The sequence below is a fragment of the Carlito syrichta genome, unplaced genomic scaffold (genome assembly GCF_000164805.1).
Source record: "Carlito syrichta isolate Samal-C Ts95f unplaced genomic scaffold, Tarsius_syrichta-2.0.1 Scaffold303188, whole genome shotgun sequence".
NCBI lineage: Eukaryota > Metazoa > Chordata > Mammalia > Primates > Tarsiidae > Carlito > Carlito syrichta.
Window position 1 is genome coordinate 62,634 of NW_007247284.1, and position 12,674 is coordinate 75,307.

At 41.8% G+C, this 12,674-nt stretch overlaps 1 protein-coding gene across 1 annotated transcript in view; it reads right to left on the minus strand.

The window, feature by feature from the left end:
- Positions 1 to 12,674, minus strand: part of LOC103260368 (ryanodine receptor 3-like) — a gene marked incomplete at its 3' end in the record, with an annotated part of 179,316 nt that overhangs the window by 40,879 nt on the left and 125,763 nt on the right. The window contains exons 22-26 of the mRNA XM_021712324.1: positions 11,881 to 11,964; positions 10,961 to 11,120; positions 9,423 to 9,570; positions 8,360 to 8,565; positions 7,592 to 7,766 (exon numbers count right to left, since the gene is read on the minus strand). Coding sequence (XP_021567999.1) covers positions 7,592 to 7,766; positions 8,360 to 8,565; positions 9,423 to 9,570; positions 10,961 to 11,120; positions 11,881 to 11,964 — 773 coding nt within the window. The remainder of the gene's footprint in view (positions 1 to 7,591; positions 7,767 to 8,359; positions 8,566 to 9,422; positions 9,571 to 10,960; positions 11,121 to 11,880; positions 11,965 to 12,674) is intronic.

Genomic DNA, 12,674 nt, shown 5'->3' on the forward strand with positions numbered 1-12,674 from the left:
CAAGTTGCCCAGGTGGGTCTCGAACCTGTGGGCTCAGGCAATCCACTCACCTCAGCCTCCCAAAGCGCGGGATTACAGGCTGGGCCACCGAGCCCGGCTGAGAGTATTCTTAAATAAATATCAACTGGAAAAGTAAAAACCTGTAAGAGAAAAAGTAAAATTCTTTATCTATGCCTCAGTTAAAATTCATCTTAGACCCTGGGAAATTTTAAATACTGCCCAGAACAAAACAACACAAGAGACACAAAGAATGACTTGCTGAGCAGATTTTGCTTTAAAAACAAACAAACAAAAAGGGTAACTGTGTAAGATGTTGAACATTTTCATTTGCTTCACTATAGTAAACTTTCTGCTATCTTCAGGTATCCTAAGAAAACATGTTATATACTCAAATATACACAATAAAATGTACTTAAAACAAAAAAGAAGGACTTGCTACAAGTTGCCTAAACTTTTCTGGACCTATGCATCTTCCTCAGTGACATGAGAGGGACTTCACGTTTTCAGAGTATGATTCTAAAACGTTATAAATGCTCATTTACAAAATACAGTTTATAGACTCCCATCTTCCTGCTCACTGTCCTCTTGTCACTGAATCAGGAAGGCCTGAGTTTCAAACAGGAGTCAGGGAAACTCCTCTCTTCCTTCCAATAGTGATCGTCTCTCCAAGCTCACATCTGTATCCGGATCATATTTAAAAATTACCATCTAGAATAGACCAAAGCAGGAGTTCAAACTGTTTGCTGTTCTTGTTTGTGGGCTATTTATAAATCATAATTGTGGACCAACAAATCAGCAAAGCAGGGAAAGCGCTAATTATTTTGGATTTGGGAGGATGTGCGAGGCAGGCAGGCGGCTGGAGGACAGCTGGGGTTGCAGAGAGTGCCTGGAAGGGAAGGAATTGCACTGGGGTTGCTGGACAATGGGGGTGCTGGAGCTCCCCCCAGAGAAAACTGGTATCACTCCTGGGATGGGAGTGGTCATTTCAGGGGAAACTGGAAGGCCAATTTTGGGAGCATTTATATTCAAGAGCAAGTGCTTACATACTGTTACTAAGCCATGAAGTTGCTATGTAAATAGTAAGTTACGTAAGTAAAAGTAAATATTTCACAAGCCAGTTGGTTGGTTTCAGAAACCATGAGCTTATTTAGGATGCAGATGTGTTTAAAATACCATATCTAAATAAGAGGGAACGTCAATGCAATCCTTGCAGAATGATGGCAATGTCTATACAAAGAGCCTTTTAGGGCCACCAAGGACTAAGTGTGGACAGCAGCCCCACCTGTCAGGACAGTAGATGGACTGGTCAATTGGACAAGCACCCATTCATATGATATCCTGAGCACTGCTATGCTGCTGGTGCTAGGGACTGTGATAGATGAAACCATCTCCTTTGTATAGACAGAAGTGTTTATCAACAAGGGGCCTTTGGAAATTTGACTACAGTGGAGAATAAGAATTGCTTATCAGCAAAATTTCTTAGGTGTCCTTTGGGACAGATGGCTTTACTCTGTGCCATGACAGGATATGAAGGAAGGAGAAGATACTATACCAGTTGTAAGGAGCTTATAGAAATGGCAACAAAGAATGGAATATAAAAGAGTGAATGCCTTTGCCGTAAACCATCCCTACTCTCATGATGGTCTTTTGGCTATTTTGCTAAAGGGGGTGATTCCTCTAAGAAAGCCACCAGGATAGTAGTTTTACTTTGGAGCCATGATCATGAAGCTTATGAAGCCAGCCTTGATGAGAACTGAGAATCGAAAGTCTTAAGACAATCTCTCTTCTCCTTTCTTTTCCATTAACTTGAGAGGCGGAATAAGTGAGCAGTGGGTACAAAAGCCTGAGTGGGAAGCAGTCATAGGGAGGATTCAGCCTTGGGGCATATAACTGACATCCTAGTCATAGACCTACTGACAATGTAGGGGGAAATGGGTAATAGTTGCAGGAAGCTCTTCTTTTAAGGAACGTGGGCTCCTCATTGTTTCTAATATCTGCAGAAGGTATAGCACGTTATGGAAAATAAAACTAAAGACTTAAAGAGCTCATGGACTTGACCAATGTCATGAGAAGGTGACAAAATGGGATGAGATCTCACCTCCTCCAAGTCATAAGCCAGCTACCAGTCAGTATACAAGAGAGGGAGTAAGTATTAAAAAAGGATGAATGCCTGAGATTTAAATATCAGTTATGTCCCAGGGTAGAGGGCAATCCTCATTACAGAGTAAAGTGTTGTCCCTGTGAGGCAGAAGCTGCAGGGGACAGCTGAATGCTGCAAGGGAAAAGTCACAGATGCAAGAACAATGGGAGGAAATAGTACTGAGGACCTCCTGGGGCCTAAGAGGGCACAGCTGGGGCAGCTCTGTAACGCAGCAGCAGAAAAAGTTAAATCTAAGGGCCCAACAAGAAAAGAAAAGACCCAGAAAGGATGGGGAGGAAAGATGAATTCTCATAAGGTACCAGCACTTTCTCCTGGAGAAAAAGACTTGGTAACTGGATACATTTAATCAGCTCCCTCCACCTGGCTAAGACTTCTAAATGGCTAAATCCATTTCTAGAACTTCTTTACTTAAGGCATTTAAACATTTTGTAACTTTATAACTCTGCATGACAGATAAGAGCAAACAACAATGATGTGACAAACCACAACAGCTAATATTAATATTTATCCAATGCTTTCTAAATGTCAGGCTTAGTGCTCTACCTCATTATTACGCCCATTTTATAGATGAAGATAAGGAGGCTCTGAAAGTTGAATAACTTGCTCAACGTCTGCTATCTGGTAAATTGCAGAGCCCACATGTGAACAAAGCTTCCTGAGCAGGAGTTCCAAGCAATGGGGACTGAGGCCAGGATGCCTGTTTTCTAATTCTTACATAAACTAACTTGTGACTAGCTCTTCCTCCATTTCAAAGAATTTTCTGAGGTGTCCTGCTATTGACCAGTTTGCTGCTAGATTAGGCAGCTGGACACCCATGACCACCATGCACTCCAGGCTCATTAGAGAAAAAGGACTACTTATGCACAGGTGGCCACATGGCTCTCTGGAATTAATCTGGCTAAAAGAACCCATTTGGCAAGGTCATGTGGCCTTCCTATGAGCACTGACTCTCCTAAACAGGGCTTTGCACTTGGCACACAACTCAATGAACCCACAGCCTCAAATGAGACTGGAGAAGTAAGAAGAAAAAAAGAAAGAGAAAAGAATACTCCTTCCCTACAAGCAGCCTAAAAGATGTAATTCTGCCGACATCTTTGAAGAGGTTTGGGAAGAAAATTTGCAAATGGCATTGTATTGAGTCAAGACGTATACAGTCCTTGTCCCGGGAAAGAGATGGCAAGAACACATGCATTTACATTTTGTACAGGACCCTGGGTTCTGATTTTACTTGGTATTAGTTTTGTGATTGGGAAGGGTGATAGCAAGAAAGTCATTTTATAGATCAGGAGCTTGGAAAGAAACCAGCTCACTCTCTAGAAAATCCAAAGGATGAATCCATTCTCAATCCATTTCAAACTGAAGAAAGACATGAAAGAGAATCACTACTAGTGAGGGAAAAGCAGAGATCCTGGAGAGAGGTAGTTAGATGACTGCTGGGGTGTTTCCAAGAGTCTCAATCCAGCAGCACATGTTTTACCAATTCCGTCTCGTTTCCTGCTAAACTTTGCAAAGGCAGAGTTCATGAATCACACTGAGATGGTCACAGACCTTGTAGAAAACAGAGAAAACAAGAGGCCATGCTCCCCTGCCACAGTCATGTTCTGAAGCATAGTACCCATCTGAGGAGAGCATGGAGGGGGACCCTGGGTACCACAGTGTGTGCCTGCAGAGGACAGTGACACTTCCTGCAAACACGCCTCACTTTCTGCCTACTGAAGAGCTGCCAACAGAACTGGGGGATCTGCTAAACCCAACAGGGCAATGGGAAGGAACAGCTCGGGTGGCTACCCCTCAGATACCACAGCTGTAGCAGGAGGCAGGATGTCCCTCAGGGGAGTGCCTGGCAGAGAGGCAGCACAGGAGATTGCGCCAAAGTCAATTCCATGTGTCACATTCTGAGGTCTAGCAGGATGTTCAGGATTTTATCTTTTTTTCCTTTAAATGGAGGAAAAGAGAAGCTAATAGCAAAGGTTTCATCTTGGAGGCTTCTGAACTTTCAGGTGCTTCTAGGAGACAACACTGTGAGCTGTGATGGTCCAGGCCAGGGACCAGCATAGGAAACAATAATTAGAAAAATTCTAAAGAGACAGATAAAAACGTATCATCTAGGACGTATAAGAGGATGGAGAAGATAACCTATAAATAACTCAGAAAAAAACCATGAACAATAATGCCTGCCCCTACTGCTTCTCCCAAAGGGCTAAAGACTTCCCATACCACAGCACAACTCCCACTGGAGTAATGGCCTGAATCAAGGCTGATGGGCTGGTGACCAGAAGAATACAAGCATAAAGGGAGTTTTGCTTTGGGGGGAGGGGACTACAATGCATTAAATGTTTTATTCCAAGAGATGCTTCTCCTCACAACTCAAGGCAAGAATTGCTGCCTCTTTCCACTTTATGCAGAGAGAAGAGAGATGCTTTATGGTTATTCTAGGCCTCTGGGCTATTGTTGTCAAAGAGTGGCATGTCAACCACCTTTCAACTGTCCCCATCCCCCACCATCACAGAATTGAAAGAGCTTTCCAATTATCTTGTCTCCGTGTTATTAAAGTGCAATACAATACTACAGCATAATGTACTAACATATTACAGTACAATTCTATTATAAAACAGCCTCCTAATAACAGACTTTGTTATTCTGAAGGTCACATCATGTCCCTGTACACAAAAGGCCAATGGGGCATTGCTTTTTATTATAACACAGATGATCTCTCAAAGCAGGGTTACTCTAAAACATTCTTTCTCCTTTATGGCATTCCTCTGCCCAAGCCCTATAACAGCTCCCTATTTGCTATAGGCTGATGCCCAAGAGTGCTTGGCCCAGAGTAGACTGTAGTTTCTTGAATGGAAAGGCCAAGTGTTCATATTTGAGTCCATAACCTGCACCTTATCTATCTTTCCAGCTTCACCATCCATATGTCACACACACAAATCTTCCAAACTGTTTCACCCTTTCCTAAAGTTTCCTGAGGCCACAGCACGACTCTAGCTGCACTCACTGACAGGAATACCCTTCTCCTTATAGGGAGACATCTTATATACTTTATTTGATATTCAATTCAAGTCTCCTCCCTACAGAATCTTCATTCTGTGTTAGTCATCTGCCATTTATAAATTACTGCTTTGCACTATGAGTCATCTTTTCATATTTTCACCTTATATATTTTACAACTAGAAAATGAGCTGCTCATCAATACTGCTACAACTTGCATTTGTATATGCTTTATACCACTGTTTCTCATCCTTTAATGTGCATACAGATCATTGGAGTATCTTATCAGAATGCAGTTTCTCTTTTATTCCTGATGATGATGATGATGATGATTTTCCTTTATTTCAATGACTTTAGGGGGTACAAATAGTTTTTAGCTACATGGATGCATTGTATAGTGATGAAGAAGTCTGGGCTTTAAGTGTACCCATCACCCCCATTTGTCCACATTGCATCTGATAGGCTATTTTTCGTCCCTCCACCCCTTTCTCCTCCCCTTTCTGAGTCTCCAACTTCCATGATAACATTCTCTATGCCTTTGCAGATCCTTAGTTTAGCACCACATGTTCTCACTTATAAGAATGCAGTTTCTCATTTGGTCTGGAGCAGGAACTGAGATTCTGCTTTTCGAACTAGCAGACTGCACTTTGAGTGTTAAAGCTTTGGACTTAGTTACAAAGTCCTCATAACTCTGCACAACTTACAAGACTTTTGTCTCCTCCTTAGACTGAAGCCAAAGATACATAGAGAAGTAACCTCCTCCAGTTCACACAATAGTAGTGTCAGGAAAAGGCCCCAGTTTTTGGACTCTTTCTACCTCAGATAACTCCTTTCCTGGGGATATGCACAAACCGTCTACATTCTTTGTTTTCCTCCTGGCCTCAAGAAGAGAGCATTGCATATGGAGGATGCTTGGAAGCATTTGGCAGTTCTTCCACGTTGCTCCAATGTCTACCATGGTATTCTCTCCTTTGCCTCTGAACTAGCACACAGACCATTCCTTCTAGAGACAACATCATTTTCATTTGTCTCCAAAAATAGAATTCTTACTTTAAAACTTTAATTTTAAACCTCTTCAGAAGGCATTAAGATATGACCCCAGATGACTTTAGTCATCCTGTCTTTCTAGGGAAATACAATGACTCGCAACCTTTCTACTTCTCCAAATATCTGGCTCTCAGAAAAACCTTGAAAGCTCTTTAAAGGTACAGTTGAATATGCATTGCAGTCAACAGGTGTCAATAAAAAGTGCAAAAGTCATTTATAAGGCTAAAAACACTGCAAATAAAGAGCATTTACATTCTATATACACAGTTTCATGTATTTGTGCTCTCTTACCTATTTTTTTTAGCTTTCTAGGTAAGAACTGTTTCTTTTTGCAAAATCTCAGATATGTAGGGCTACTAGGGCCCTGATCACTTACAGAGAGGAAAATGAGCCCCAAGAGGTTAAATAAAGTCAGCTAAAATGTCATCGGTGGGCAGCGGCCGGGGCAGGGGCCAAGGCAGGGTGAGAGCCCACATCTCCTCATCCAGGGCTGCCTCTTCCTTAAGTATAATGAAGAAGCAGGGTGTGGCACAGCACCAAATACAAGGGCATTCACACAGCAGGTATTAAGTCACCGCCCTTGAATTTAATATCTGGGAAGAACACTGGGATTTAATTTTATCTGTCCTCTTATTCTCTGGTATGGATGAAGAAAGTAAAGCCCAGAGAGGTCAAGCAAACACTTCCTGGGAGCCACACAGCTGTGAGGAGCAAGTCTGCTGACCTGCAGTGGAGTGCACTTTCTGCTGCATGGCAACAATCTTGTGTATATAACATAGTTATCACGACAAGATATAGTAAGCTCCGAGTGTTCCTTTGTGTAGCTGGAAGCACTGCCCTGATTGTTGTGTATTCATGGCCATTAATAAGTGCAGACTCTGCCTGGGTTTCACGGTGTGTTTGAATTTCAAAATAAATTATATGTCGTTCAAAGAAACAGCTAAATCTAACTTTTGCATTTCAACGGCTCTCATCAAAGCATCAAGTTCAATTACACAAACACGCAGACTGACAATTCAAATCAGAATAAAACGATAATTCTTAAATTCACTGATTTTTCTTTCCTGTCAAGGACATTAGTCAAGTACAATAAGTATTTTTTTTTGTAATACTGGGAAACCTGAGAAGCCTTAAAATGACAAGATACAGAGCAGGGAATTAGAGGAGAACTTCTTGGTTAATTCATCTGGAGTTCAGAATTTATATTTATATTGCACATACCAACTATCACTATTATTTGTCCTAATTCTTCAAAATTGATAGTCTAGGAGTGTCACCTATGCAGAGGACAGTGTACCCTAAATAAGGAGGAACAAGAGCTCACTCAGCATTCCTTGGATTTTTCTTTAACCTCATGGAGTTGGGACTGGGGGAGGGTGGTAGATTTACCATTCTCAATCTCATAGTCTGCAAAGGCAAGTTCAGAGCCTTTGTTGGTGATCAGCAGCTCCCCATTCAGTGTGAAGATCATTGAGGCATCATCCAGATTAATCATACATCCGACCACATCTCCTGGCTGCCAAGTACGTCCAAAATATCCACTCCCTTGATGCCAACGCTGGCCCTAGAAAATAAGACCAAAAGGCTTAGGTAAAGGGAGGTCTTAGAAGCCCCTTGCAGCTAGAGGAATGACCATATCTGCAAGATCTCCTAAATAGTAATGACATATAATTTCTATGTGGCACTCACCTATCTACCAAGGATAACTCACAAGGAAGAATGGTCTATGTTACAAATGAATGAAAGAAACCAAGACATACAAGGCTAATCAGAAAAGGTGGGCAGAGCCCCTTGATTCCTTTTCACAGTTGTGACAATAATCAGGACTATCTCTAGGGCAAATTGGTAAGAGTCCTAACATACTGGACACATAGCATTCTACAAGTCACCTTTGGAGTATAGTCAATGGGCTCAGGTGCAAAGGCAGATATGGAGGTGAATATAGAAAGGACTTGTGTATACAGTTCCCCCTTCACCAGAGCAAAGAACAAAAAGACAATGACTAGCTGATGTTCATTCTTTGCCTAAAATTACCCAATGGTTGTGGTTACTTGCTTTGAAGCCAGAAATCCAGACACTCAGTACTTCCAACTTCCAGAAAAATGTTTGGAGAAGGAAAACCTGGACTGAGGATGTGCGGATACTATACAGACTTACCCTGCTGCCTTCAAACACGAAGGCTTGGTCATCGGCCCCCAGCTCAATGTCAGGCCGACAGCCTGGCCTGGCCCAGCCAACCCGCATGTCTCCTCCAGTCACCACTTCAAACTCAAAATACCACTTTCCAGATTTCACCGCATAAGACCGCTCTACCCGGAAAAATCGGATCTTGTCTATGCTGACTTTCTCCACAGCGGGGTCAGCTGTTGTGAGAAGGAAGATGAGTAGAGGGTGTAGGAGGGAAAGAGAGAACACAGACCTTTAAAAATTAGGTAACATTCCTCAAAAGAATTTAATGACAACAACCCAGACTGGTCATAGATTGCCCACTATATAATATAGCAATCTCTTCATAATCCATCATCATCATCATAACAACACAAAATACCATTTACTGAGTAATTACTTTGTAGTAGATCCTTGAAAGACCATAACAATTTTTCCTTACAACAATCCTATGAGATCAGCAATACTGTCTATTTTACAGAAGAAAAATAATTGAGAGTCAGAGAGGCTAAGTCACTTATTCAAGATCACAGAGGCAATAAACTGAGGAGCAAAGATGTGAACCAAGGTCTGAATCCAAAGCCATCCCTTAACCACTTATAATATTGCCCCTGTGGCCAACTTCCTGGATTTAAGGCATCAAGCCTCGGGATGACAATGACATATTCATCAATTATAAGTTGATGATTTCAAGCAGTGCTACAGTTTAATTTGGAGATGTGTATGCTTATCCAAAAGCAAATGTTGGAAAATAAGAGAAAAAAAGGTGACCTTGTTTTGTGACAAAGTATCCTGAAAAGCTCACCCTGGAAGATAATGTATACCCTCTGGGATTAAGTCATAGACATGCTCATTGCAGAAACATCTGCCAATGGGATGATGTTTTATATCAAACATAGTTTCCCCACTTTAATAAATATTCCATTTAGTGTAGTGCTCTTCAGCATAAATATAATTTCTAATAATAAAGTTAGACCTATTTAAAGTTAGCATTTCCCCAGAAGAAGACCTGTTTAGTAAACTGGGGCCAGCAAGAACAACCTCAACTCGTTACCTAGTTCTTGGTCTGATGGCTCAATGTTGTACCCGTAACCAACAAAAGTGCGCACAGCTTCACGCAGACTGTCCCTGTTTGACTTCTTGGTCCGCTCGTCCAGTAATGCATATGGCACCAGACGGGGATTTCTCTTGTTCTTCAAATCCTACGTGAAGCCAGAGAAAAGAAGTGCCAAGAAAACAAAATTCACCTTTACCATAGCTCATCCCACTCACATATTCCCAGCAACTGTCCTGGCTTCCTGGCTGGCTCTTACTAGTCTATTAGTCTTCCCCTAGTGCCTTGATATTTAGTGATGTACATATTTGCCACTTCTCTTCAGGATTAAATGAGTATAAATGGAAAAATTTTACTAATGCTCAAAGCTAGTATGAAAAAACACATTTTAATAATGCCAGCCTGCGGATAAAATGAAGCTTCATGAAATTGGTTAGAAACCTCCATTCCCAAGGCAAGGCAGATGGGGATTTGCGTAACTATTCCCCATAGAAGACCATGCCATGATTTAAGCTGTTACAGTCTCCTCACAAAACAAGTCTTCACAGAGGAACATCAGAAAATGTGGCAGAACCACACTGGGTCCATTTTATTGCAGCAGGTATATACATTTGTAGTAGAGTCTTTCTCAGTTTCTTAGGAGGAGCTAAGAAGACCATAAGGGCAAACGTAGTGAAAAGTCACCCAAACTTATATGTATGACATTTATATTTCTTAACTCCCCCACCCCACTATGGTTTCCATAGTTGTATTGTTCCTGGCTTTCAGATGTGTGCAAGCATGGAGGTTCCAGTATGAATTAACTCATGTGTACACAACCACTCCTGAACTTCCCTGATATTAACCCTATCACTGGTGATTACTAAGATGAGGGAAGCATTTCAAGGAAAGAGCTATGTCACATGGTTTGGGGCTGAATCTTGGCTCTTAATCCTACCTACTTCCTTGCTGTGCCCTGGCTCTCAGGCTGTCTCCTGCTCAAAACAAGAACTCCACCCAGGATCCCTGGCCCAATGGACTGAAGTAAGAGAGCACAGGCTTCTGGTCAGGCCAGTCTGCCTCTCTGCTGGGCTAGCTTCTCCTCCTTTCCACCCTGAAAGGGAGATGCGTGGGACCATCCCAGAAATATTGCTTATCTATGAAGATGATTTGTGTGAGCCCTACCTTTGCCTTGGAGAGTGACATAAAGGCTCAACTCTCCACAATGCAAGCAGCAAGGCAAGGAATGAGATAAGATGTAGCTCGTGGGCACATAGTCAGGGAAGCACATATTGTGAGTAAATCAGACTAACAACGGGATAGGAAAGCCTATCTCTTTCTACAAGGTTGGAATTATGCCTGGAGTCAAAGTCAATGTGACCATTACAAAGTCTGTCCAGCCCCACAAGTCCATAAATAATGAACACGTTGCAATGTGAGGGATAGAGGGCAAGGGCAACCTCTACCTTCCAAACTAACACCCACCAAGCAAAATGACATTTGGATGGATGATTCCATCCTCCAACTTTTTCAGCATCCTCTAACTTAGCACGTCTCACCTGTTGAATGCCATAGGTCCATCCTTGTTTTATTCTGTCTTTTGCCCAAACATTATGTGCATTTTCTGCAAGCTTATCCACTAAAATTTCTTGAGGAGGCAACAGTTTCACATCAGACAAATCCAAAGGGGCTGGCTTATAGCCATTGGACATCATGTAGCTATAAGTAAATGCAAAAATATATATTTTGAATTGATCCATATGACTCTCCAATTCCAGATTTTAGGTGAAGAGCTCATGGTAAGAACATGATATAAATGCAGCTACAGTCAGACGTTTCACCCTGGCTGAATGGACAGCTCAGCTCTACTTCAAGTAATGATGACACCTGTGTGCGAAATCGATCTGTACCCAAGAGTGGCATGTGTGACAGCAAACAAGCAAGGGAGCCAGTGGATGAGCCACTGAGCAGGTGTTTAAATGTGCAAAGATGTATGATCCTGTCTAAATGTAGGGAGAGAGGGAGAGTAGGACACTAGCAAATATAAGAGGTCAAATTAAGTCTTGGTCTAGACATTCAATCCATAAGGGATTTACAAGACTGGTTCAGTGTCAGAGGAGTGACTCTTTGCTGTGGCTACAAACTATTTTTAAGCTCTTGTGTCCACTGCTACTCTTATAGACTGAAGACAGTACATCCACCTGAGGTCTCAGTACATTCTGGTTCAACACGAACGATAATAGTGTGATGTCCAGGCAGAAGCAAAAAGAGGAAAAACTGAAATACTTTTCATCAGTCTTCTAGATGAGGGTTTCAGTGCTGTCTAAGTAACTGGGGGAGCCCTCCAAAGCTGGTGCCAGCAAGTATGTAGGCCGTTGTCTGCCTTGGTATGTGGGACTCTCACCCTCCCTGTTTACAAATTCAGGCTAAAGCATTAAAACCTCAAGCCATTAAAAAAAAACAAACAAAAAACACCTACTTTTTGGGCAGTTTGATTTTCTTGAGATCTTCCTCAGCAGCTGGATTAACATGAGCAATATGGCACCCCAGAGCCAAGAGGGTTCTGTAACATAACAGAGGGAGAAGACCAAGGTCAATTGCAAGATCAAGGATAGCAAGAACCCTACCTCAAGAGTGGGTTGATGAAATAGACAACAGCCATTCATTTAGACCAAGGGTCAGCAAACTCCTTCTGGAAAGGGTCAGAAAGTCAACATCTCAGCCTTGTGGTTCATACCTCTCTTTTGCACCGAAAGCTCTCTATTACAGAGCATAGGCAGCCATAGGCAAGATGCAAACCAATGAGCCTGACTTTGTTAAAATAAACATTTATTTACAAAAATGGGTAGCTGGTCTGATTGTTCCACAGGCCATAATTTACCAGCTCCCAATGTGGATGATAGCAAGCATAAGAATACAAGAAAGAAGTTTGTTAATTGCCCTTCTTGGAGATATTTTCTAGTTTATAATTTGCATTAGAATTGCATGCTGCTCATAATTCCATGGAACAGAGAGGACCCTAATATCCAATCTGTGGTCAAATATTTACTGCATGATACCTGTACAGTGCCTTAAGTTGTATGTACACCATGAGGTACAAAGCTGTACCTTCAAAACGTATCAATGTAATTGAAGATATCATATACTTGAGCCTATGAGACAAGGTACCTTACAGAGCATTTATATACCAACAAAAGTACACTGTTAAAATGTTCCGCACTGACAACTAGAGAGCAGAAAAACACAAAGACAAAGTGACATGTAATAAGCCCC